The following is a 21,992-nucleotide window of genomic DNA, read 5'->3' as shown; positions in this document are numbered from 1 at the left end:
AGAGTAGTTTAGAAATAATATGGCTATGGAGGCAATAAATAATTGTTTACAGGTAATAGGTGATATATCCACCCAGTGATTAAATTAGTGCCTGTTTTTACATTTAGGTCTTGCCTACAGACATTTAGCTGGATGTTTGTGAAAAGGCCTATTGTGTGCCATACCAGACTTACAGTGTGCTTATGGCTATCCCACCGCTTACCTTTGGCTGTCTTTCTTGTCACTTTAGTCCCTCCCCTGGAGCATAGCCTATTTACCATTCTTTTGATTGGATGGCTTCTATGCTTACTCTGCTCTCATTCATTTTTCTGTTTTCATTAGCACTTCATAAATCTGTGTTTTCTTGCTTGCTCCCTTCCTCCCCAATTTCTTCTAGTTCAGTTGTGGGTGGTGTGGTGCTTCATTTATTGTTGCTCTTGTTTAATTTTAACTAGTAAAAAGTTGCTGTGATATATTGTTTTAACTAGATAATATGTTTCATGTAGGTTTTTTCTTTTATTTATTTATATACAGGTCGCATCTACAAGTGCTTGTTTACTGGCTCTGTGAGCTCGCTATTGACACTGCCATTAGACATGCTGTCAACGTAAGTATGTCTCGATTTACATTTCACTTAGAATAACTTAGTCTTAAGTCCATTGAAGTGAAATAATTGTCAAGTTTGCCACTGATTGAGTTTCATTTCACCTTACAGGAGTAGAACGAAAAAGTTTACTGTATCTGTGGTTCACAGTCTTCTCCGACAGTCATAGAATTAATGTGTCAAACCCTTATTACTCTTTACTCATTGTTAGACTGTTAATACTTGTTTGAACACAAATATTTAGTTAGTAGGGACAGGCAAGTGGTTTGAGTGGTGAGGAATACACTACGCTTAACACTCCTACAAACTATCCCTATACACTACACATCCCGAGCCATAAAAACTCCATATTATTCCTATACACTATCCATTCCTGAAGCATACATGGCGGCCCGCAGACCGCGGTGTCAGCCCTCCGCTTCTTGCATCGCTGGCTCCCCCGCTGCGGGGACGAGCTTCGGTTCACTTTTTTTTCTTCTACCTACCTGCCACCCGCGGCGGATGGGCGCTCCGTGTTTATGGGCCCCCTTTGAGCCGCCGCTCCCTCCGCGCTGGATTCAAGCACCCTAGTCGCTTCGCTGACACACGGGGGCAGCGGCCAGGCTTTGCTTCCAGGGCAGGTGGGGCAGAGTCAGCACAGGCTTGTGCTTGGCTCTGCCTGGGCTGAATCAGGATCTCCAGGGGGAGCAGGCCTTGGATCTCCCTTATAACTAGGACGTTTGCCAACACCACTTTACGCCCCAGGCCTTCCACCACCGGCCCTCCTGCATGACCCCTAGGCGCCCATCTGGGCTGGGGGCCAGAACTCTGTTACAGGGGCAGAAGCTGCCATCTTCAAAGCCCGGGTTGGATCCCCCCAGCTTCTGTTCCAGCCTCATCAGCGCTGTCTCAACCGGGTCCAGGGGTAATGAGCAAGTGCGCTAATAAAGGTAAAGCCTCTATACAATATTTGCCTCCTCATCCACGAACTGAGGGAGGGGTTTCTTCTCTAGAGTATCAAGCCCCACTAGCTAAAATCACCGCAAGCTTTACCACTAGGCGACTCAAAGTTACTCCATCTCTTAGGTCCTTCTTTAAAGTACTAGACCAGTCCAGCGCTGTACAAACTGCGCCCACTTCCTCAGTAGATATAGCTGTGAATTTGGCTAATATGGCGGGAGTTCCCCCCTCCTCGTCTGTTTTATCACAAAGCTGATCTATGCAGGGAGCAGAACAGGACACAGTCGGGGGGCGTCTGTGTTTCCGCACCAGGTAGAGTCTGAACGAACTAATGCATCCCACACGGATTCCCTTCTCCAGTCTTTTCTACATGAGATGAGAGACAAATTTGCTGTCTCCAAATCCAATCAAGCTGAAATCCAGGGGCTTTGTGATGGTCTTGATGCGAAAATCACGAATTTAACGGAGAGGCTAGGGGTTATGGAGTCCTCTATCTGTGCACTACAGGCATATGTGGAGTCACACTCATGAGGTCCAAACGCTGAAGCGAAGTGAGAAGCAGCCGAGAGAGAAACTATAATCTTTGGAAAATCACTGCAGGAGGAATAACCTCAGATTCTTGATTATTCCAGAAGGGGCGGAAGGAGACAATATTAAAGACTTTAAAATATCCTTGATTAAAGACCGTATCCCGACGGCGACTTCCCTAGATTTGGCCTTGGCAATCCAGAGAGTCCACCGGGACACTTTCAAGAGAATTCCTAACAAGGAGAAACCTAGAAAGGTTCTGGTTAATTTTGCCTCTTATCGAGTAAAAGATCTGATTCTTGGAGAAGCTCTCAAAGTCCAGGGCTTTCGGCATGAGGGTTAGTCATTCCTAATAAGAATTGATATGTCCAGGGCAATGCTAGATCGATGCTGGGAGCTGGGGAAGGCTATGCAGGATTTTAAGTCACTGGGTGCCACTCCACAATTGAGGTTCCCTGCCACCTTGCGGGTAATGTGGAAAAACTAAATGTACAATTTCCGTGATCTGCAAGCAACAAGGGTTTTTGATTGATCAGATAAAAGGGGAGGGCCAGCGAGCTGCGGAGGGCTGAGGCCCAATGGGTAGTATGAGCCACCCAATATGGTTTCAAGGAGGGTTCCCCAGGGAGGGTACTGGGCAGGGTAGTGTGTCACGTGTTTTAACGATTCAATTAAGGTCACACTGGATGGGGAAAAAAGAAAAAAATTGAGTTCCCGCACGGTTGTAGAACTGTTAGGGTTAGACAAGAGTTCTTTATCTGGATAAAGACATGAGGATGGGACCCGGCGATACTTTTAATTTAAAATTCTGACTTGGAATATAAACGGCCTTAGAGTGAGCAGCAGAAGGAGGAGAATTCTTGAGTTCCTAAGACTATCGGATAGCCAGATAATTCTCCTGCAGGAGCCCCATCTAAGATATGAGGAGTGGATGAGTATTCTTAAGTCACAAAAGTGGATCACCCACTTTGCTTGTACTATTCAATCCTGCGACGTGAAAGGGGTAGCAATTATTGTAAAGAGTAAAGTTTGAAGTCGGCTGACAGATGTCAGTGCTGATCCTAGGGGGAGATGGGTCTTGGCAAATATCAAGTTAGGAGGAGTCCAACACACTCTGGTTTCCTATTATGGCCCCAACGTGGACGACTTGGGCCCACTCAGGGATCTATACGAGCAACTGATTGGAAGAGCTCAGTACTTGATAATAGTTGGCGGGGACATTAATGTTTTGCTTAATCCCTCTTTAGATAAGTCTACCCTCAGACTGACCGTCAGTACACCTAATATGAGAACCTGCTTGCATAACATAATAGAACATTTTGGTCTGTTGACCCTTGGCGTAACAGAATGGGACAGACTTCCGTGCTTCCAGAATTGACTTTTTTCTGATAGATGCAAAACTTCGAAATAATTGAATGGGAATTTCCCACCAGCCTAGTCATCTCTCAGACCATTCAGCTGTTTATTTGGTTATAAACTTTGCTGACTCTCATACATGCACTAGATGGACACTGGATCACTCTCTTTTGGGGGAAGAAGAGATTGTTTTAAAGTTGAAAAGGGATTCTGAGGAATTCTTTGAGATTAATTTAGGCTCTGTGTCAATAGCTACGGTCTGGGAAGCGTATAAGGCTTTTATTTGTGGAAAACTGATTAGCTATGTCGCTTTCAGAGCTAAGAGAACCAGAACCAGAATAAAGTCTCTTGAGTATAAGCTCCGTACTCTGCAAGCCTAAAGTCGATCCTCCCAGGATGCAACAACTCACACAGACTTACAGCACCAAATCCAGGAAGCACAAAATTCACTCAAGGTCTTTCTAGAATCAATTGTGAAGAGCAAATGAGAAACTAGTAAACTGGCGAATTTTGAGTATGGTGAAGGCTGTGGCAGGTAATTAGCATGGAAGACGAGGTCTGACAAGGTTAGGAATAAGATTAAAGGAATAATATTGGCTGAAACGGGCAGAACCTCCTCAGAAGATCACGATATCGCAAGAGAAGAGTTTTTTTCTACACTATACAGAGATGACTCTGACACCTCAGCGGTGGCAATTGAAAATAGGCTAAAGGGGGACACACTCCCCAGATTAGAACCAGCTAAGAATTTGAGCCTAAAAACCTCTTATTACACCTATACACTACATATTCCTGAGCTCTAAAAATTACTTACTACTGCTCGCAAGCATTGGCAAAGTCAACCGGCATTGCCTATAGGAACTATGGACTTTGGCAATTATTTAAAGTCAGGCAGCATAGCTAAAATTATTAAAGAGAAAAAAACACTTTGATAAGGTTAAAAAAGGCATCCAAGAAACTGGAAGCTACGAGATAGCTCTGTCTCTGGGATCTGGTTAGTAGGAAACATTTACCTTAACAACAGAGATAAAGACCAGAAGTAGCCTCAGATAATATTGTATGGATGTCATGAAGATTGCAGTGACAGGCAAAAATATGATTTCCTGAAAAGCAAAGAGACTTTGAAGACCAAAATCAAACAATCGCAGAAAGAATGGCACAAAGATCAGACTCTCAAATGACACACATCGGTGGTTCCATGGGATTTGCTCAAAATGTTTGCTTAAGGTGGTGTCCACCATTAGCCAAATAGTAGGGGAGCAAATAACAAAATGTGTGGTGAATCTGATGCAAAATTCTTCGGGCTCTGATACGCACATCTTACACTCACCAAAATTAAATTTAAGTTTGCAGGTTCTGCTGCCAGCCTATCTTAAATTTGCTTTGTTAGGTGTTCAGACCTCAGCACTTCTAGATAACCTTTGGCTATCAAAGTCTTGGCTTTCTTAGCACTGGAGAAAATCAACATTGCAGTAGCAGTGAATAATTAAAGCAGTTGCAGGGAAATGTTACAGAGTGATTAATGAGCAACTGTATGCTATGTCTTTCAGTGAGGCAAATAACTTTGTGGTGTAAGGAAATGCCTCCTTGGCATGGTACCCCCTGACTTTTTGCCTTTGCTGATGCTAAGTTATGACTTAAAAGTGTGCTGGGACCCTGCTAACCAGGCCCCAGCACCAGTGTTCTTTCCCTAAACTGTACCTTTGTCTCCACAATTGGCACAACCGTGGAACTTAGGTAAGTCCCTTGTAACTGGTACCAAGGGCCCTGATGCCAGAGAAGGTCTCTAAGGGCTGCAGCATGGTTTATGCCACCCTGGGGACCCCCTCACTCAGCACATGCACACTGCTTCACAGCTTGTGTGTGCTGGTGGGGGGGAAATTACTAAGTCGACATGGCACTCCCCTCAGAGTGCCATGACAACCTCACACTGCCTGTGGCATAAGTAAGTCACCCCTCTAGCAGGCCTTACAGCCCTAAGGCAGGGTGCACTATACCACAGGTGAGGGCATAGATGCATGAGCACTATGCCCCTACAGTGTCTAAGCAAAACCTTAGACATTGTAAGTGCAGAGTAGCCATAAGAGTATATGGTCTGAGAGTTTGTCAGACATGAACTCCACAGCACCATAATGGATACACTGAAAACTGATGCCAGTGTGCAATTTATTGTAAAATTCCCCCAGAGGGCATCTTAGAGATGCCCCCTGAAAACATGCCAGACTTCCAGTATAGGCTGACTAGTTTCTGCCAGCTTGCCACACACCAGACATGTTGCTGGCCACATGGGGAGAGTGCCTTTGTCACTCTGGCCAGGAACAAAGCCTGTACTGGGTGGAGGTGCTTCTCACCCCCTCCTGCAGCAACTGTAAAACCTGGCGGTGAGCCTCAAAGGCTTACCCCTTTTGTTACAGGGCCACAGGGCATCCCTGCTAGTGGAGATGCCCGCCCCTCCGGCCACTGCCCCCACTTTTGGCGGCAAGGCTGGAGGAGATAATTAGAAAAACAAGGAGGAGTCACTCACCAGTCAGAACAGCCCCTAAGGTGTCCTGAGCTGAGGTGACCCTTACTTTTAGAAATCCTCCATCTTGTGGATGGAGGATTCCCCCAATAGGATTAGGGCTGTGCCCCCCTCCCCACAGGGAGGAGGTACAAAGAGGGTGTAGCCACCCTCAAGGACAGTAGCCATTGGATACTGCCCTCCCAGACCTAAACACACCCCTAAATTCAGTATGTAGAACCTAGGAAACTAGATTCCTGCAACCTTAACTAGAAAAAGGACTGCTGACCTGAAGCCCTGCAGTGAAGACTGAGACGACAACTGCTTTGGCCCCAGCCCTACCGGCCTGTCTCCCAACTTCAAAGAAAACTGCAACAGCGACTCATCCAACAGGGACCAGTGACCTCTGAAGCCTCAGAGGACTGCCCTGCAACCAAGGACCAAGAAACTCCAGTGAACAGCGGCCCTGTTCAACAATCCGAAACTTTCTTGCAACAAAGAAGCAACTTTAAAGACTTCACATTTCCCACCGTAAGCGTGAGACTTTCCTCTCTGCACCCGATGCCCCGGCTCCACCTGCGGAAAACCAACACTACAGGGAGGACTTCCCGGCGACTGCGAGCCTGTGAGTAGCCAGAGACGACCTCCCTGAGCCCCTACAGTGCCGCCTGCAGAGGAAATCCAGAGGCTCCCCCTGACCGTGACTGCCTGTAACAAGGGACCCGATGCCTGGAACCAACACTGCACCAGCAGCCCCCAGGACCTGGAGGAACCGAACTCCAGTGCAGGAGCGACCCCCAGACGACCATCTGCCTAGCCCAGGTGGTGGCTAACCTGAGGAGCCCCCCCTGTGCCTGCCTGCATCTTTGAAGAGACCCCCGGGTCTCCCCATTACTTCCTATCTGAAACCCGACACCTGTTTACACTCTGCTGCACTCTGCACCCGGCTGCCCCTGTGCCGCTGAGGGTGTACTTTCTGTGCCTGCTTGTTTCCACCCCCCCCGGTGCTCTACAAAACCCCCCCTTGTCTGCCCCCCAGAGGACACGGGTACTTACCTGCTGGCAGACTGGAACCGGGGCACCCCTGTTCTCTATTGAAGCCTATGTGTTTTGGGCACCTCTTTGACCTCTGCACCTGACCAGCCCTGAGCTGCTGGTGTGGTAACTTTGGGGTTGCCTTGAATCCCCAACGGTGGGCTACTTTGGACCTAACATTGAGACTTGTAAGTGTTTTACTTACCTGTGAACGTAACCTTTACTTACCTCCCCCAGGAACTGTTGATTTTTGCACTGTGTCCACTTTTAAAATAGCTTATTGCCATTTGTAAAAAGACTGTACATGCTATTGTGATTATTCAAAGTTCCTAGAGTACCTAAGTGAAATACCTTTCATTCAAAGTATTACTTGTGAATCTTGAACCTGTGGTTCTTAAAATAACCCCCCCCGGTGCCCTACAAAACCCCCCTGGTCTGCCCTCCGAAGACGCGGGTACTTACCTGCAAGCAGACCGGAACCGGAACCGGGGCACCCCCTTCTCTCCATTCTAGCCTATGTGTTTTGGGCACCACTTTGAACTCTGCACCTGACCGGCCCTGAGCTGCTGGTGTGGTGACTTTGGGGTTGCTCTGAACCCCCAACGGTGGGCTACCTTGGACCAAGAACTAAGCCCTGTAAGTGTCTTACTTACCTGGTTAACCTAACAAATACTTACCTCCCCTAGGAACTGTGAAAATTGCACTAAGTGTCCACTTTTAAAACAGCTATTTGTGAATAACTTGAAAAGTATACATGCAATTTTGATGATTGGAAGTTCCTAAAGTACTTACCTGCAATACCTTTCGAATGAGATATTACATGTAGAATTTGAACCTGTGGTTCTTAAAATAAACTAAGAAAAGATATTTTTCTATATAAAAACCTATTGGCTGGATTTGTCTCTGAGTGTGTGTACCTCATTTATTGTCTATGTGTATGTACAACAAATGCTTAACACTACTCCTTGGATAAGCCTACTGCTCGACCACACTACCACAAAATAGAGCATTAGTATTATCTATTTTTACCACTATTTTACCTCTAAGGGGAACCCTTGGACTCTGTGCATGCTATTCCTTACTTTGAAATAGCACATACAGAGCCAACTTCCTACAATACGTGATAACAACAGATGCTTCGATGACAGGGTGGGGAGCACACCTCAATCAACACAGCATCCAAGGACAATGGGACGTACATCAAACAAAGCTGCATATAAATCACCTCGAACTGCTAGCAGTTTTCCTAGCGTTAAAAGCATTCCAACCCATCATAACCCACAAGTACATTCTTGTCAAAACAGACAACATGACGACAATGTATTATCTAAACAAACAGGGGGGGACACACTCGACACAGCTGTGCCTCCTGGCACAAAAAATATGGCAATGGGCAATTCACAACCACATTCGCCTAATAGCACAGTTTATTCCAGGGATCCAGAATCAACTTGCAGACAATCTCTCTCGAGATCACCAACAGGTCCATGAATGGGAAATTCACCCCCAAATTCTAAACACTTACTTCAAAATTTGGGGAACACCTCAAATAGACTTATTTGCAACAAAGGAGAATGCAAAATGCCAAAACTTTGCATCCAGATACCCACACAGGCAGTCTCAAGGCAATGCCCTATGGATGAACTGGTCAGGGATATTTGCGTACGCTTTTCCCCCTCTCCCTCTCCTTCCATATCTAGTAAACAAATTGAGTCAAAACAAACTCAAACTCATACTGATAGCACCAACATGGGCAAGGCAACCTTGGTACACAACACTGCTAGACCTATCAGTAGTACCCCACGTCAAGTTACCCAACAGGCCAGATCTGTTAACACAACACAAACAACAGATCAGGCATCCAAACCCAGCATCGCTGAATCTAGCAATCTGGCTCCTGAAATCCTAGAATTCGGACACTTAAACCTCACCCAAGAATGTATGGAAGTCATAAAGCAAGCTAGAAGACCATCCACTAGACACTGCTATGCAAGCAAATGGAAAAGGTTTGTTTGCTACTGCCATAATAATCAAATTCAACCATTACACGCATCTCCAAAGGATGTAGTGGGTTACTTACTACACTTACAAAAATCAAACCTGGCCTTCTCTTCCATTAAAATACACCTCGCAGCAATATCTGCATACCTGCAGATTACCCATTCAACTTCACTATTTAGGATACCTGTCATTAAAGCGTTTATGGAAGGCCTCAAAAGAATTATACCACCAAGGACACCACCCGTTCCTTCATGGAACCTCAACATCGTCTTAACAAGACTCATGGGTCCACCTTTTGAACCCATGCATTCTTGCGAAATACAATTCCTAACCTGGAAGGTTGCATTTCTCATCGCCATCACATCTCTAAGGAGAGTAAGTGAAATTCAGGCGTTTACAATACAAGAACCTTTTATCCAAATACACAGAAATAAGGTAGTCCTAAGAACCAATCCTAAATTTCTACCAAAAGTTATTTCACCGTTCCACTTAAATCAAACGGTAGAACTACCAGTGTTCTTCCCACAGCCAGACTCGGTAGCTGAAAGGGCACTACATACATTAGACATCAGAAGAGCACTAATGTACTACATTGACAGAACAAAAGAAATCAGAAAAACAAAACAATTGTTTATTGCATTCCAAAAACCTCATACAGGAAACCCAATATCAAAACAGGGGATAGCCAGATGGATAGTTAAGTGCATCCAAATCTGCTACCTTAAAGCAAAAAGGGAGCTGCCCATTACACCAAGGGCACACTCAACCCGAAAGAAAGGCGCTAGCATGGCCTTCCTAGGGAATATTCCAATGCACGAGATATGTAAGGCAGCCACATGGTCTACGCCTCACACATTTACTAAGCACTACTGTGTAGACGTGCTATCCGCACAACAAGCCACAGTAGGTCAAGCCGTACTAAGAACTTTATTTCAGACTACTTCCACTCTTACAGGCTGAGCCACCGCTTTTGGGGAGATAACTGCTTACTAGTCTATGCACAACATGTGTATCTGCAGCTACACATGCCATCGAACTGAAAATGTCACTTACCCAGTGTACATCTGTTCGTGGCATTAGTCGCTGCAGAGTCACATGTGCCCACCCGCCTCCCCGGGAGCCTGTAGCCGTTGTTAAGTTGATCTTGAACATTTGTAAAATTGTAAATATATCAATTTAAACCACATTATGTACATACATATTTACTCCATTGCATGGGCACTATTACTATATACACAACTCCTACCTCACCCTCTGCGGGGAAAACAATCTAAGATGGAGTCGACTTCCATGCGCAATGGAGCCGAAAGGGGAGGATTGTTAGTTTTTGCAGGTAAGTAAACCACCTACGGGGTTCAAGTTTGGGTCCAAGGTAGCCCACCGTTGGGGGTTCAGAGCAACCCCAAAGTTACCACACCAGCAGCTCAGGGCCGGTCAGGTGCAGAGGTCAAAGTGGTGCCCAAAACGCATAGGCTTAAATGGAGAAGGGGGTGCCCCGGTTCCAGTCTGCCAGCAGGTAAGTACCTGCGTCTTCGGAGGGCAGACCAGGGGAGTTTTGTAGGGCATCGGGGGGGACACAAGTCCACACAGAAAGTACACCCTCAGCAGCACGGGGCGGCCGGGTGCAGTGTGCAAACAAGCATCAGGTTTTCAATAGAAAGCAATGGGAGACCAAGGGGTCTCTTTAGCGATGCGGGGGGGGGGCTTCTCGGGGTAGCCACCACCTGGCCAAGGTAGAGGGCCACCTGGGGGTCGCTCCTGCACTGGAGGTCGGATCCTTCAGGTCCTGGGGGCTGCGGGTGCAGAGTCTTTACCAGGCGTCGGATCTTTGAAGCAGGCAGTCGCGGTCAGGGGAGCCTCGGGATTCCCTCTGCAGGCGTCGCTGTGGGGGCTCAAGGGGGGTCAACTTCGGCTACTCACGGTCTCGCAGTCGCCGGGGAGTCCTCCCTGAAGTGATTGTTCTCCACAAGTCGAGCTGGGGGTGTTGGGTGCAGAGTGCCAAGTCTCACGCTTCCAGCGGGAAACACGAGTTGTTTCAAAGTTGCTTCTTTGTTGCAAAGTTGCAGTCTTTGGTGAACAGAGCTGCTGTCCTCTGGAGTTCTTGGTCCTTCTAGATGCAGGGCAGTCCTCTGAGGATTCAGAGGCGCTAGTCCCTGTGGAAAGCGTCGCTGGAGCAGTGTCTTTAGAAGTGGGGAGACAGGCCGGTAGAGCTGGGGCCAAAGCAGTTGGTGTCTCCGTCTTCTCTGCAGGGTTTTTCAGCTTAGCAGTCCTCTTCTTCTTAGGTTGCAGGAATCTAGTTTCCTAGGTTCTGGGGAGCCCCTAAATACTGAATTTAGGGGTGTGTTTAGGTCTGGGAGGGCAGTAGCCAATGGCTACTGTCCTTGATGGTGGCTACACCCTCTTGTGCCTCCTCCCTGAGGGGAGGGGGTGCACATTCCTATCCCTATTGGGGGAATCCTCCATCAGCAAGATGGAGGATTTCTAAAAGTCAGAGTCACCTCAGCTCAGGACACCTTAGGTCTTTACATGAACACCTGGGTCAAAGTACGAATGTCCAGTATGTGGTCCTCTACAGCAAAGTTTTATAATAACTAGGGCCTTAAACAAGATTATTTCTGATGGATACAACTACCTGTGGATTCCTCACCTAATGAATACTCCCATTGCGCCAGCACTCGATGGAAATCTTCTTCCTAGCTTCTGCACGTCGACGAGGACGTCACATTTGCCCACGCGACGCCGTCTGACATCATACAGGCAATAAAAGGTCCTCGCCGACGTCAGTTCCCTTTTTTCCGTGCCATTCGAAACGGTTATCTTCGAGGAAGCTACTGTTGCTGTTCGACAGTTTTAAGCCCTGTCGTGAGTGTGGGGGCAAAATGTCGGTAACAGACCCACATTCTGACTGTTTGTGGTGTCTAAGTTCCGATCATGATGTTGGCAGGTGTGATTCATGCCAGCATATGAATCCGAAGGCCCTGAAAGAGCGCGAGGCCAAGCTTTTTATGGCGAAGTCGAAAAAGAAGGAGAAGAGACACCATCGAAAATCCTCGTCACCGAAGTCTCGTCGGCGTCATCGGGACTCCCGGCGTTGTCGGGAATCACGGCGCCGGTCGAGTAAAGAGGTCTTGGTCGAGGTCGCCATCGACTCGGCGTCGGAAGACTTGGGAGGTCAGTCCCACAGTCACTCCCCATCCTTCGACGCTGTTGCCTTCTCCAGCCTCACCGACTTCGCCCGGGTCTTCGGGCCAACCGCCTTCAGTGTTTGAGGTTCCACAGCCTCAACTGTTTTCTCCGACGTTACAGACGACAAGGCCGGCGTCGGTTTCGCCTTCGATCCAGGCACCCCAGTACCCGGCTTTTCCGGCCCCTGGAGCCGATAATACTGCATTTTTAAATGCGATGTTTTCCATCTTTCAGCAGATGGCTCCAGGTGGTGCACCGGCTGGGCCTTCGGGCCCTTTGGCTTTTAACATGGGTGCTCCGGCTCCGCTTCGACCAGCACCCTTTATGCCATTTCTCCCCCTGGGGAACGTGGGCTCGGCGCCGGTGTCGGCTCCGGTGGCTCCAGAGACTTCAGCTCCGAGTGTTTCGGCTCCAGCGGCCTCAGTGTTTCGGCCAGTGACGCCGTCTAGGCCTTCTACGACTCCGAAGCAGTCTTCTCTCCATCCGACTCCTGGTTCGGCGCCGAAGGTACCTGCGGCGCCTGTAGACCCGACGTCGGACGGATCTGGAGATCGGCGTTGTTCTTCGACATCTGCTGACGCCATGTCGACGCCGAGGATTGAGGAGAGGCTGCACTCGAGGAGGCTTGCTCTCCGTCTCCTGGAAGAACAGGAGTACCAGCAGAACCTGGAGGAAGGAGAGATTGAGGACTCTTGTGAGGGTCTCCATGGGCTGGACACAGCTAGTGGCCTAGATACTTCCCCTGAGTGGGACTTGTCATCTCTTGGGGAGTATACGGAAGAGGCAGCCACTTTTCATGCTGTTATCAGGAAGGCAGCTAACTTTTTGGATCTGCCTTTGCCGGTGACTGAAGCGAAGCAGAATCTGTTGAGAGGTGTTGCACCCGGCCTCTACATCAGCAGAACCACTTTTGCCGTTCAACGAGGCGCTGCTGGAACCTGTTTTGGAGGTCTGGAAGAAGCCGGTGTCTTCTTCGGCTGTCAATAGGTCTGTGGCTAGGAGGTATCGGGCTGCACCGGCTGATCCTGGCTTTCTTACCAGACATCCAATACCTGAAAGCTTGGTGGTCCAGGCTTCCTGCTCGGCAAGGTCTGCGCCTGGGTCTTTTCCATCTGTGCCATCGGATAGAGACTCCAAGAAGATGGACATGGCATCCAAAAAGGTGTTCTTGTCATGTAGCATGGCATTAAAGTCCACCAATGCTACTTGTATTTTAGGGAGGTACATTTATGCTCTGATGGACGAAATTACATCTACGCATACGGAGATCCCTCAAGGGCTATTGAATCTGGTTTCGGACGCTCAAGCTGCTGCAACTCAGGTTATCCAATCTGGGTTGGATACAACTGACTCTGTGGCTAGAGCAATGGGCACTGCTGTAGTTACGAGGAGGCAGGCTTGGCTTCGTAACTCAGGGTTTTCATTGGATGTACAGTCGACCCTGCTGGACCTCCCTTTTGATGGGGACAAGCTCTTTGGTGCCAAGGCGGATTCGGTCTTAGAGAGGTTTAAGGAGAGCAGGGCCACGGCCAAGTCGCTAGGCTTGCAAGCCACTTCTGCCTCCTCCAGATTTTTTAGGAGGTTTCGAGGATTTGGTCGTGGCTCCTCCTCCTTTCGGGGGAAATTCCAGCAGCCTACCTCTGCTCTCGCCTATCGATCTTTTAGAGGGAGGGGTTGGGTCCGTACCAGGTGAGCCTCTCAGCAGCACTCTGCCTCTTCCTCTGGAGGGGTGCAGCAGGGGAAGCAGCCTTAGGCTTCCACCAATTCCCACTCACTCTTCTCCTGTAGGGGGGAGGTTACTGTATTTTCTCCACAAGTGGGAGGTCATCACTTCAGACTCCTGGGTTACCAGCATTGTGAGAAAAGGCTACACCCTTCCCTTTCGGGAGTTTCCGCCCCCCATCCCGCCCGCCCATCTTATTGTTCAGAAGAACACCTCCTGTTGTTAGAACAGGAGGTTCAAGTCCTCCTTTCAAAGGGCGCGATGGAGTTGGTTCCAGAGCAGGAAAGGGGTCAAGGTTGTTACTCGAGGTACCTCCTGATTCCCAAGAAGGATGGTCGGTTGAGACCAATCCTGGACCTGAGGATTTTGAATTGGTTCCTCAAACAGGACAAGGGCGTTTCGAGGAGGAGGAAGAAACATTCTCCACCCAGGAGTCGGACTCTGAGGAGATCGATCCCGAAGAAACGCCGAAAACCGTGAGTAAGACGTCGAAAACAAAAACTCACGAGAAAAGCGCTAAAGCCCAGGGGACGCCACCGCCAACAGGCCATGGATTAACCCGAAAAGTAGGCGACCGTTCATCGGCACCGAAAAAGGGCGAGCTGGTGTCGAAGTCATCCGACTCCGGTCGAGATACCGGCACACAGCAATCTCGGGCCCGAGATAGTGGCTCAGAGAAGATTTGGCACCGAGACACCGGCACCGAAACGGGTCGGCACCGAGAGAGCACGACGCCGAAAGTAAAAAAAAGGTTTCGTCGGAGCCAAAAAAAGCAGCCGAAAAGGTTTCGGTACCGAAATATCCGGCCTCGGAACCGAAAACAAGTTCCTATACTGAGGAACAAGGAGTGTCCACACAAATGAAGACACATAGATTTGGACAGGAATTACAGGCAATAGAGCCAGATCACACACACAGACGGCTCTTTATTCAAAAAGATACAGGGAAGATCAGCACTCTTCCTCCAGTCAAAATGAAACGCAAGCGTGCCTTCCAAGACAAAGACAAACAGCCACACGCAAAAGTGGCTAAACAAGTAACACCACCACCATCCCCACATCACTCTCCGCAACCATCACCGGTAGCCACTCCACCAATGATGCAATCCCCAACTCATACAGGAATGAGTCAAGATGACCCTGACGCATGGGACCTTTATGACGCACCAGTGTCAGACAATAGTCCAGAATGCTATCCAGCTAAACCATCGCCACCAGAGGATAGTACAGGCTACGCACAAGTGGTGTCAAGAGCAGCTGCATTTCATAATGTCAGCCTTCATTCAGAGCCCATTAAAGACGACTTTCTTTTTAATACACTGTCATCCACACACAGCCAATATCAGAGTCTTCCTATGCTACCCGGAATGCTAAAACACTCCAAACAAGTGTTTGAGGAGCCTGTTAAAGGGAGAGCCATTACTCCAAGAGTAGATAAAAAATATAAACCGCCACCAACAGACCCAGTGTACATTACACAACAGCTAACACCAGACTCTGTTGTAGTGGGAGCAGCGCGCAAAAGAGCCAACTCTCATACTTCAGGAGATGCACCACCTCCAGATAAAGAAAGTCGAAAATTCGATGCTGCAGGCAAAAGGGTGGCGGCACAGGCAGCAAACCAGTGGCGTATTGCAAATTCGCAAGCTTTGCTAGCCAGATATGATAGGGCCCATTGGGATGAGATGCAACACCTTATTGAACATTTACCCAAGGAGTTCCAAAAGAGAGCGCAGCAAGTAGTAGAAGAAGGACAGGGTATCTCAAATAATCAGATACGGTCAGCAATGGATGCTGCAGACACAGCTGCTAGAACTGTCAACACAGCTGTAACAATAAGGAGACATGCATGGCTGCGTACATCAGGATTTAAACCAGAGATACAGCAAGCTGTGCTGAATATGCCATTCAACGGACAGCAGTTGTTTGGGCCGGAGGTGGACACTGCGATCGAAAAACTTAAAAAAGACACTGACACGGCCAAAGCCATGGGCACACTCTACTCCCCACAGAGCAGAGGCACATTTCGAAAAACACAATTTCGAGGGCAAACCACAGAAGCCACAGCCTCACAAACAAAGCCCACTTACCAGAGCCAGTATCAGCGGGGAGGTTTTCGGGGACAATATAGAGGGGGACAATTTCCAAGGAACATAGGAAAGTTCCAAAGTCCCAAAACTCCTCCAAACAAACAGTGACTTCAAGGTCACAAATCCCCAACACATAACACCTGTGGGGGGGGAGACTAACCAAGTTTTACAAACATTGGGAGGAAATAACAACAGACACTTGGGTCTTAGCAATTAACCAGCATGGTTATTGCATAGAATTCATCAAATTCCCTCCAAACATTCCACCGAAAACACACAATATGTTAAAACAACATATAAATCTTCTAGGACTAGAAGTTCAAGCATTGCTCCAAAAAGAAGCAATAGTTAGTACCAAAACAAGAACTAAACACAGGAGTTTACTCAGTGTACTTTCTGATACCCAAAAAAGACAAAACTCTAAGACCCATACTAGATCTCAGAATAGTAAATACATACATCAAATCAGACCATTTTCACATGGTTACATTACAAGAAGTAATCCCACTGCTCAAACAACAAGACTACATGACAACACTGGATCTAAAGGATGCATATTTCCATATACCAATACATCCTTCACACAAGAAGTACCTAAGGTTTGTATTCCAAGGGATACATTACCAATTCAAAGTGTTGCCATTCGGAATAACAACTGCGCCAAGAGTTTTTACCAAATGTCTAGCAGTAGTAGCTGCACATATCAGAAGGCAGCAAATACATGTGTTCCCGTACCTAGACGATTGGTTAATCAAAACCAACACGCAAAAACAGTGTTCACAACACACAAATTACGTCATACAAACCTTACACAAACTAGGTTTCTCAATCAATTAATCAAAGTCACACCTTCTGCCGTGTCAAACACAGCAATACCTAGGAGCAACAATCAACACAGTAAAAGGAATTGCCACTCCAAGTCCACAAAGAGTCCAAACATTCCAAAATGTCATACAAGCCATGTATCCAAACCAAAAGATACAGGTCAAATTAGTAATGAAACTCCTAGGCATGATGTCCTCATGCATAGCCATTGTCCCAAACGCAAGGTTGCACATGCGGCCCTAACAACAGTGCCTAGCATCACAGTGGTCACAGGCACAGGGTCAACTTCTAGATCTGGTGTTGATAGACCGCCAAACATACATCTCGCTTCAATGGTGGAACAGTATAAATTTAAACCAATGGCGGCCTTTTCAAGACCCAGTGCCACAATGCGTAATAACAACAGATGCATCCATGACAGGGTGGGGAGCACACCTCAATCAGCACAGCATCCAAGGACAATGGGACATTCACCAAAAACAGTTTCATATAAACCACTTAGAACTGTTAGCGGTATTTCTAGCTCTAAAAGCATTTCAACCCATAATAACCCACACATACACTCTTGTCAAAACAGACAACATGACAACAATGTATTACCTAAACAAACAGGGAGGAACACACTCGACACAGTTGTGTCTCCTAACACAAAAAATATGGCATTGGGCGATTCACAACCACATTCGCCTAATAGCACAATTTATTCCAGGGATTCAGAATCAGTTAGCAGACAATCTCTCTCGGGATCACCAACAGATCCACGAATGGGAAATTCACCCCCAAATACTGAACACTTACTTCAGAATGTGGGGAACGCCACAAATAGATCTATTTGCAACAAAAGAAAACTCAAAATGCCAAAACTTCGCATCCAGGTACCCACAACATCAGTCTCAAGGCAATGCACTATGGATGAACTGGTCAGGGATATTTGCGTACGCTTTTCCCCCTCTCCCACTTCTTCCATATCTAGTAAACAAGTTGAGTCAAAACAAACTCAAACTCATACTAATAGCACCAACATGGGCAAGGCAACCTTGGTATACAACACTACTAGACCTTTCAGTAGTACCTCATATCAAACTGCCAAACAGACCAGATCTGTTAACACAACACAAACAACAGATCAGACATCCAAATCCAGCATCGCTGAATCTAGCAATTTGGCTCCTGAAATCCTAGAATTCGGGCACTTAGACCTCACACAGGAATGTATGGAGGTCATAAAACAGTCTAGAAAACCTACCACTAGACACTGTTATGCAAATAAGTGGAAAAGATTTGTTTATTACTGCCATAATAATCAAATCCAAACTTTACACGCATCTGCAAAAGAAATAGTAGGATACTTACTACATTTGCAAAAATCTAACCTAGCTTTCTCTTCCATTAAAATACATCTTACGGCAATTTCTGCTTACCTATAAATTACGCACTCAATTTCATTGTTTGGGATACCAGTCATAAAGGCGTTTATGGAAGGCCTAAAGAGAATTATACCACCAAGAACACCACCAGTTCCTTCATGGAACCTCAACATTGTCCTAACACGACTCATGGGTCCACCTTTTGAGCCCATGCACTCTTGTGAAATGCAATACTTAACGTGGAAAGTTGCATTTTTAATTGCCATCACATCTCTAAGAAGAGTGAGTGAAATTCAAGCATTTACCATTCAAGAACCATTTATTCAAATACACAAAAATAAAGTTGTTCTACGGACCAATCCTAAATTTTTACCAAAAGTAATCTCACCGTTCCACTTAAATCAAACGGTAGAATTACCAGTGTTCTTCCCACAGCCAGATTCTGTAGCTGAAAGAGCACTACATACATTAGACATCAAAAGAGCACTAATGTACTACATCGACAGAACAAAACTAATTCGAAAGACAAAACAACTATTTATCGCCTTTCAAAAACCTCATACAGGAAATCCAATTTCAAAACAAGGCATTGCTAGATGGATAGTTAAGTGCATTCAAACCTGCTATCTTAAAGCTAAAAGAGAACTGCCTATTACACCAAAGGCACACTCAACCAGAAAGAAAGGTGCTACCATGGCCATTCTAGGAAATATTCCAATGAACGAAATATGTAAGGCAGCAACATGGTCTACGCCTCATACATTTACCAAGCACTACTGTGTAGATGTGCTAACTGCACAACAAGCAACAGTAGGTCAAGCTGTATTAAGAACATTATTTCAAACTACTTCAACTCCTACAGGCTGAACCACCGCTTTTGGGGAGATAACTGCTTACTAGTCTATGCACAGCATGTGTATCTGCAGCTACACATGCCATCGAACGGAAAATGTCACTTACCCAGTGTACATCTGTTAGTGGCATTAGTCGCTGCAGATTCACATGCGCCCACCCGCCTCCCCGGGAGCCTGTAGCCGTTTAGAAGTAGATCTTAAACATTTGTACATTTGTAAATATATTACTTAAAACTTTATTATGGACATACGCATTCACTCCATTGCATGGGCACTATTACTAGCATACACAACTCCTACCTCATCCTCTGCGGGCAAAACAATCTAAGATGGAGGCGACGCCCATGCGCAATGGAGTCGAAATGGGAGGAGTCCCTCGGTCTCGTGACTCGAAAAGACTTCTTCGAAGAAAAACAACTTGTAACACTCCGAGCCCAACACCAGATGGCGGGATGTGCACAGCATGTGAATCTGCAGCGACTAATGCCACGAACAGATGTACACTGGGTAAGTGACATTTTCCATATATATAGATATAGATATAGATAGATATATATATATATATATATATATATATATATATATATATATATATATATATATATATATATATAGTTCATATATTTATTTACTTGTTTAAAAAAAAAAAAAAAAGAATTAATGGACCGACTTCTTAGAATGATGTGTATGTTTGAGATGTCATTAAATATTGCTATTGTTCTTTCATCTCAATGGATTATTATTCTCAGGCACGTAAAAAATGTTGGTACGGACGTCGGCGAGGACCTCTTATTGCCTGTATGACGTCAGACGGCGTCGCGTGGGCAAATGTGACTTCCTCGTCGACGTGCAGAAGCTAGGAAGAAGATTTCCGTCGAGTGCTGGCGCAGTGGGAGTATTCATTAGGTGAGGAATCCACAGGTAGCTAATGTATCCACCAGAAAAGTCGTTACCGAAGGCTAGTAACTCGTTCATTCTGACCCTCTTCTCAAATGATATCTTGTGAACTTGAATGAGGATATCAGCAGTTCAAAGTGCTTCCCGCCTGAAATTCTAGGGCAGAGGGATCATGTATTACAATACTCCGATGACGCAATACATTTGGATCAAACTGCAATTGGGCTCCAAAGAGCTTTGTTCTGCCTGGCTGATTATTGCAAGATTAATAAGCTCAGCATGAACACAACAAAAGCTTGGATCTTAATCTTCGGCAAAAGGAGCAGCAAAAAGGAGCACAGTTCGTAAATTGCCAGAAGGTAGAAAGAGTACCCAGCATCAAATATCTGGGGATCTGGTTAAACGACAGAGGCCTCCTAACTCATCATATTGAGGCTGTGGCTGCTTCAGCTAATACTCTTACTTTTGCCTTCCATCATCTTTTTAAGAACTTCTCTGGCCTGGATTTGTCAATCTGTAAAATTATTGAATGTTACCTGACGCCCATGCTTTCATAAGGAGCACTTGCCTACCTAAATTGTATATTAAGCTGGATTGACGGGGCCCAGTGTTGATGCTATAGGCTTCTCTTTAAGCTACCGGTCAGCACAGTACAGGCTCAGATAGGAGTTCAGACTTGCTCGTCAAGAGTATGTCCTCAATGCCAGCTTTCTTTTTGGTGTAAAAAGCTTTCAACACTTGAGCCTGGAATCTTAAAAGGACTCCTGTGGGACACTGTGCAAGATCCAGAATTGTAGATCTAAAGTCTGCTCTGTATCAATCAATAACTCCCAACGCATCTGTCACTTCCAGTTAATCTCAATATCGAGCTACAACTTTTGTGGTTGGGTTTAATTCCAATTACAGCATGTAAGTGCGGTTGTCTGACTGGCATCCCAAGCATTTCATGTAGGGGCTGTGGTTTTAGACAGGAATCGCTTCCACAAATTATATGCGTGCGCCCCTTTTTGTCCTTGCTTAGGTGTTAGTTCCTACCAATTTTCAGGCAATTGAACATCAAAGGTCTGTAAAGCTGCAGCGGTGGATTGCTTGAAAGGGGACTTGAGACAATTAAATGCAAGAATTAGGGCAGTGGCGTAATTGATGCGTAACAGTGCAACACCATGAACTCAAACCTCAAGTCCAGAGCCAGCACTCTTGAGCACCAGGGTATTGTCCCTGATTTGCATGTCCTTCTTTTGACTGAGCAGTTCTGATGCTTAATGACAACAGAACCTTTTGCACCTTGTTAATGGACAATAAAGGATGGAGGATTGTTCTTTTTGATTACTTTGCGATAGATAGCGAATCACACTTGCACCTTTTCCCTTTTGATGATTCCCCACCCAATATGAGTAGTCTGCAGTTCTGTGAGTTCACTCACTCCATACAAGTCATTCAGCAGTGTATAGCAGAGACTGCATCAGACCCAGCTGTCTGTCCCTTGGCCCACGTTCATTGAAAGGGGGTGGGTGTATGGATTTATTAGTCTTTTAAGGCTAGTGGATTGGGTCTGAATCGGCTGTTACCTAACCCATCTGGCCTTTCTTTTGTTACTTAGGGTGGTGCTTCAAAGAGGTTGATATTTGTGGCACCTAAGCTAGTGCGGATCCATGTGATTGCCATCTGTATAGATGGTATTGGCTTCTTTTTTAAACTTTCAGTCTGTATAATCATATTGCTTCCTACTTTGGCGGAGACTTTTATGTCTTGTTTTTCGACATGATACAGGCTGTGATATATTTTGTTTGAACTGTACTTTCAGTGGTCTGTGTGTTGACTTTTTAATGTATAAGTATTGAGGGGCATATTTATGAGCCTCTTGTGTCACTGTTGCGTCACTTTTTTTTATTCATTGGTGGTGCAAACTTTGAATTCATATCTCTGAGGCCATGCAAAGCCCCTTTGCCTGCCTTTGAATGACCTCATTGATATGGAGCAAGGCAGCACAAATCGTTGCGTTGCCTTACTCTGCACAAGGCAGGCGTTTCATGGGCATTGCAGTGGGTGTACTGATGCCTCACCCATGAACTTTGACACATCCCCGGATATACAAGACCTTCTGAACCT

General features: G+C 46.3%; 1 protein-coding gene across 1 annotated transcript in view; it reads left to right on the top strand.

The window, feature by feature from the left end:
• MARCHF6 (membrane associated ring-CH-type finger 6) overlaps positions 1–21,992 on the top strand; it is a 1,058,737-nt gene that overhangs the window by 116,909 nt on the left and 919,836 nt on the right. The window contains exon 5 of the mRNA XM_069219690.1: positions 514–586. Coding sequence (XP_069075791.1) covers positions 514–586 — 73 coding nt within the window. The remainder of the gene's footprint in view (positions 1–513; positions 587–21,992) is intronic.

Source organism: Pleurodeles waltl, chromosome 2_2 (genome assembly GCF_031143425.1).
Source record: "Pleurodeles waltl isolate 20211129_DDA chromosome 2_2, aPleWal1.hap1.20221129, whole genome shotgun sequence".
In the NCBI taxonomy this organism is placed as follows: Eukaryota; Metazoa; Chordata; class Amphibia; order Caudata; family Salamandridae; genus Pleurodeles; species Pleurodeles waltl.
The sequence above is the reverse complement of the archived record's forward strand: the minus strand, read 5'-3'. Positions and strand labels throughout refer to the sequence as shown.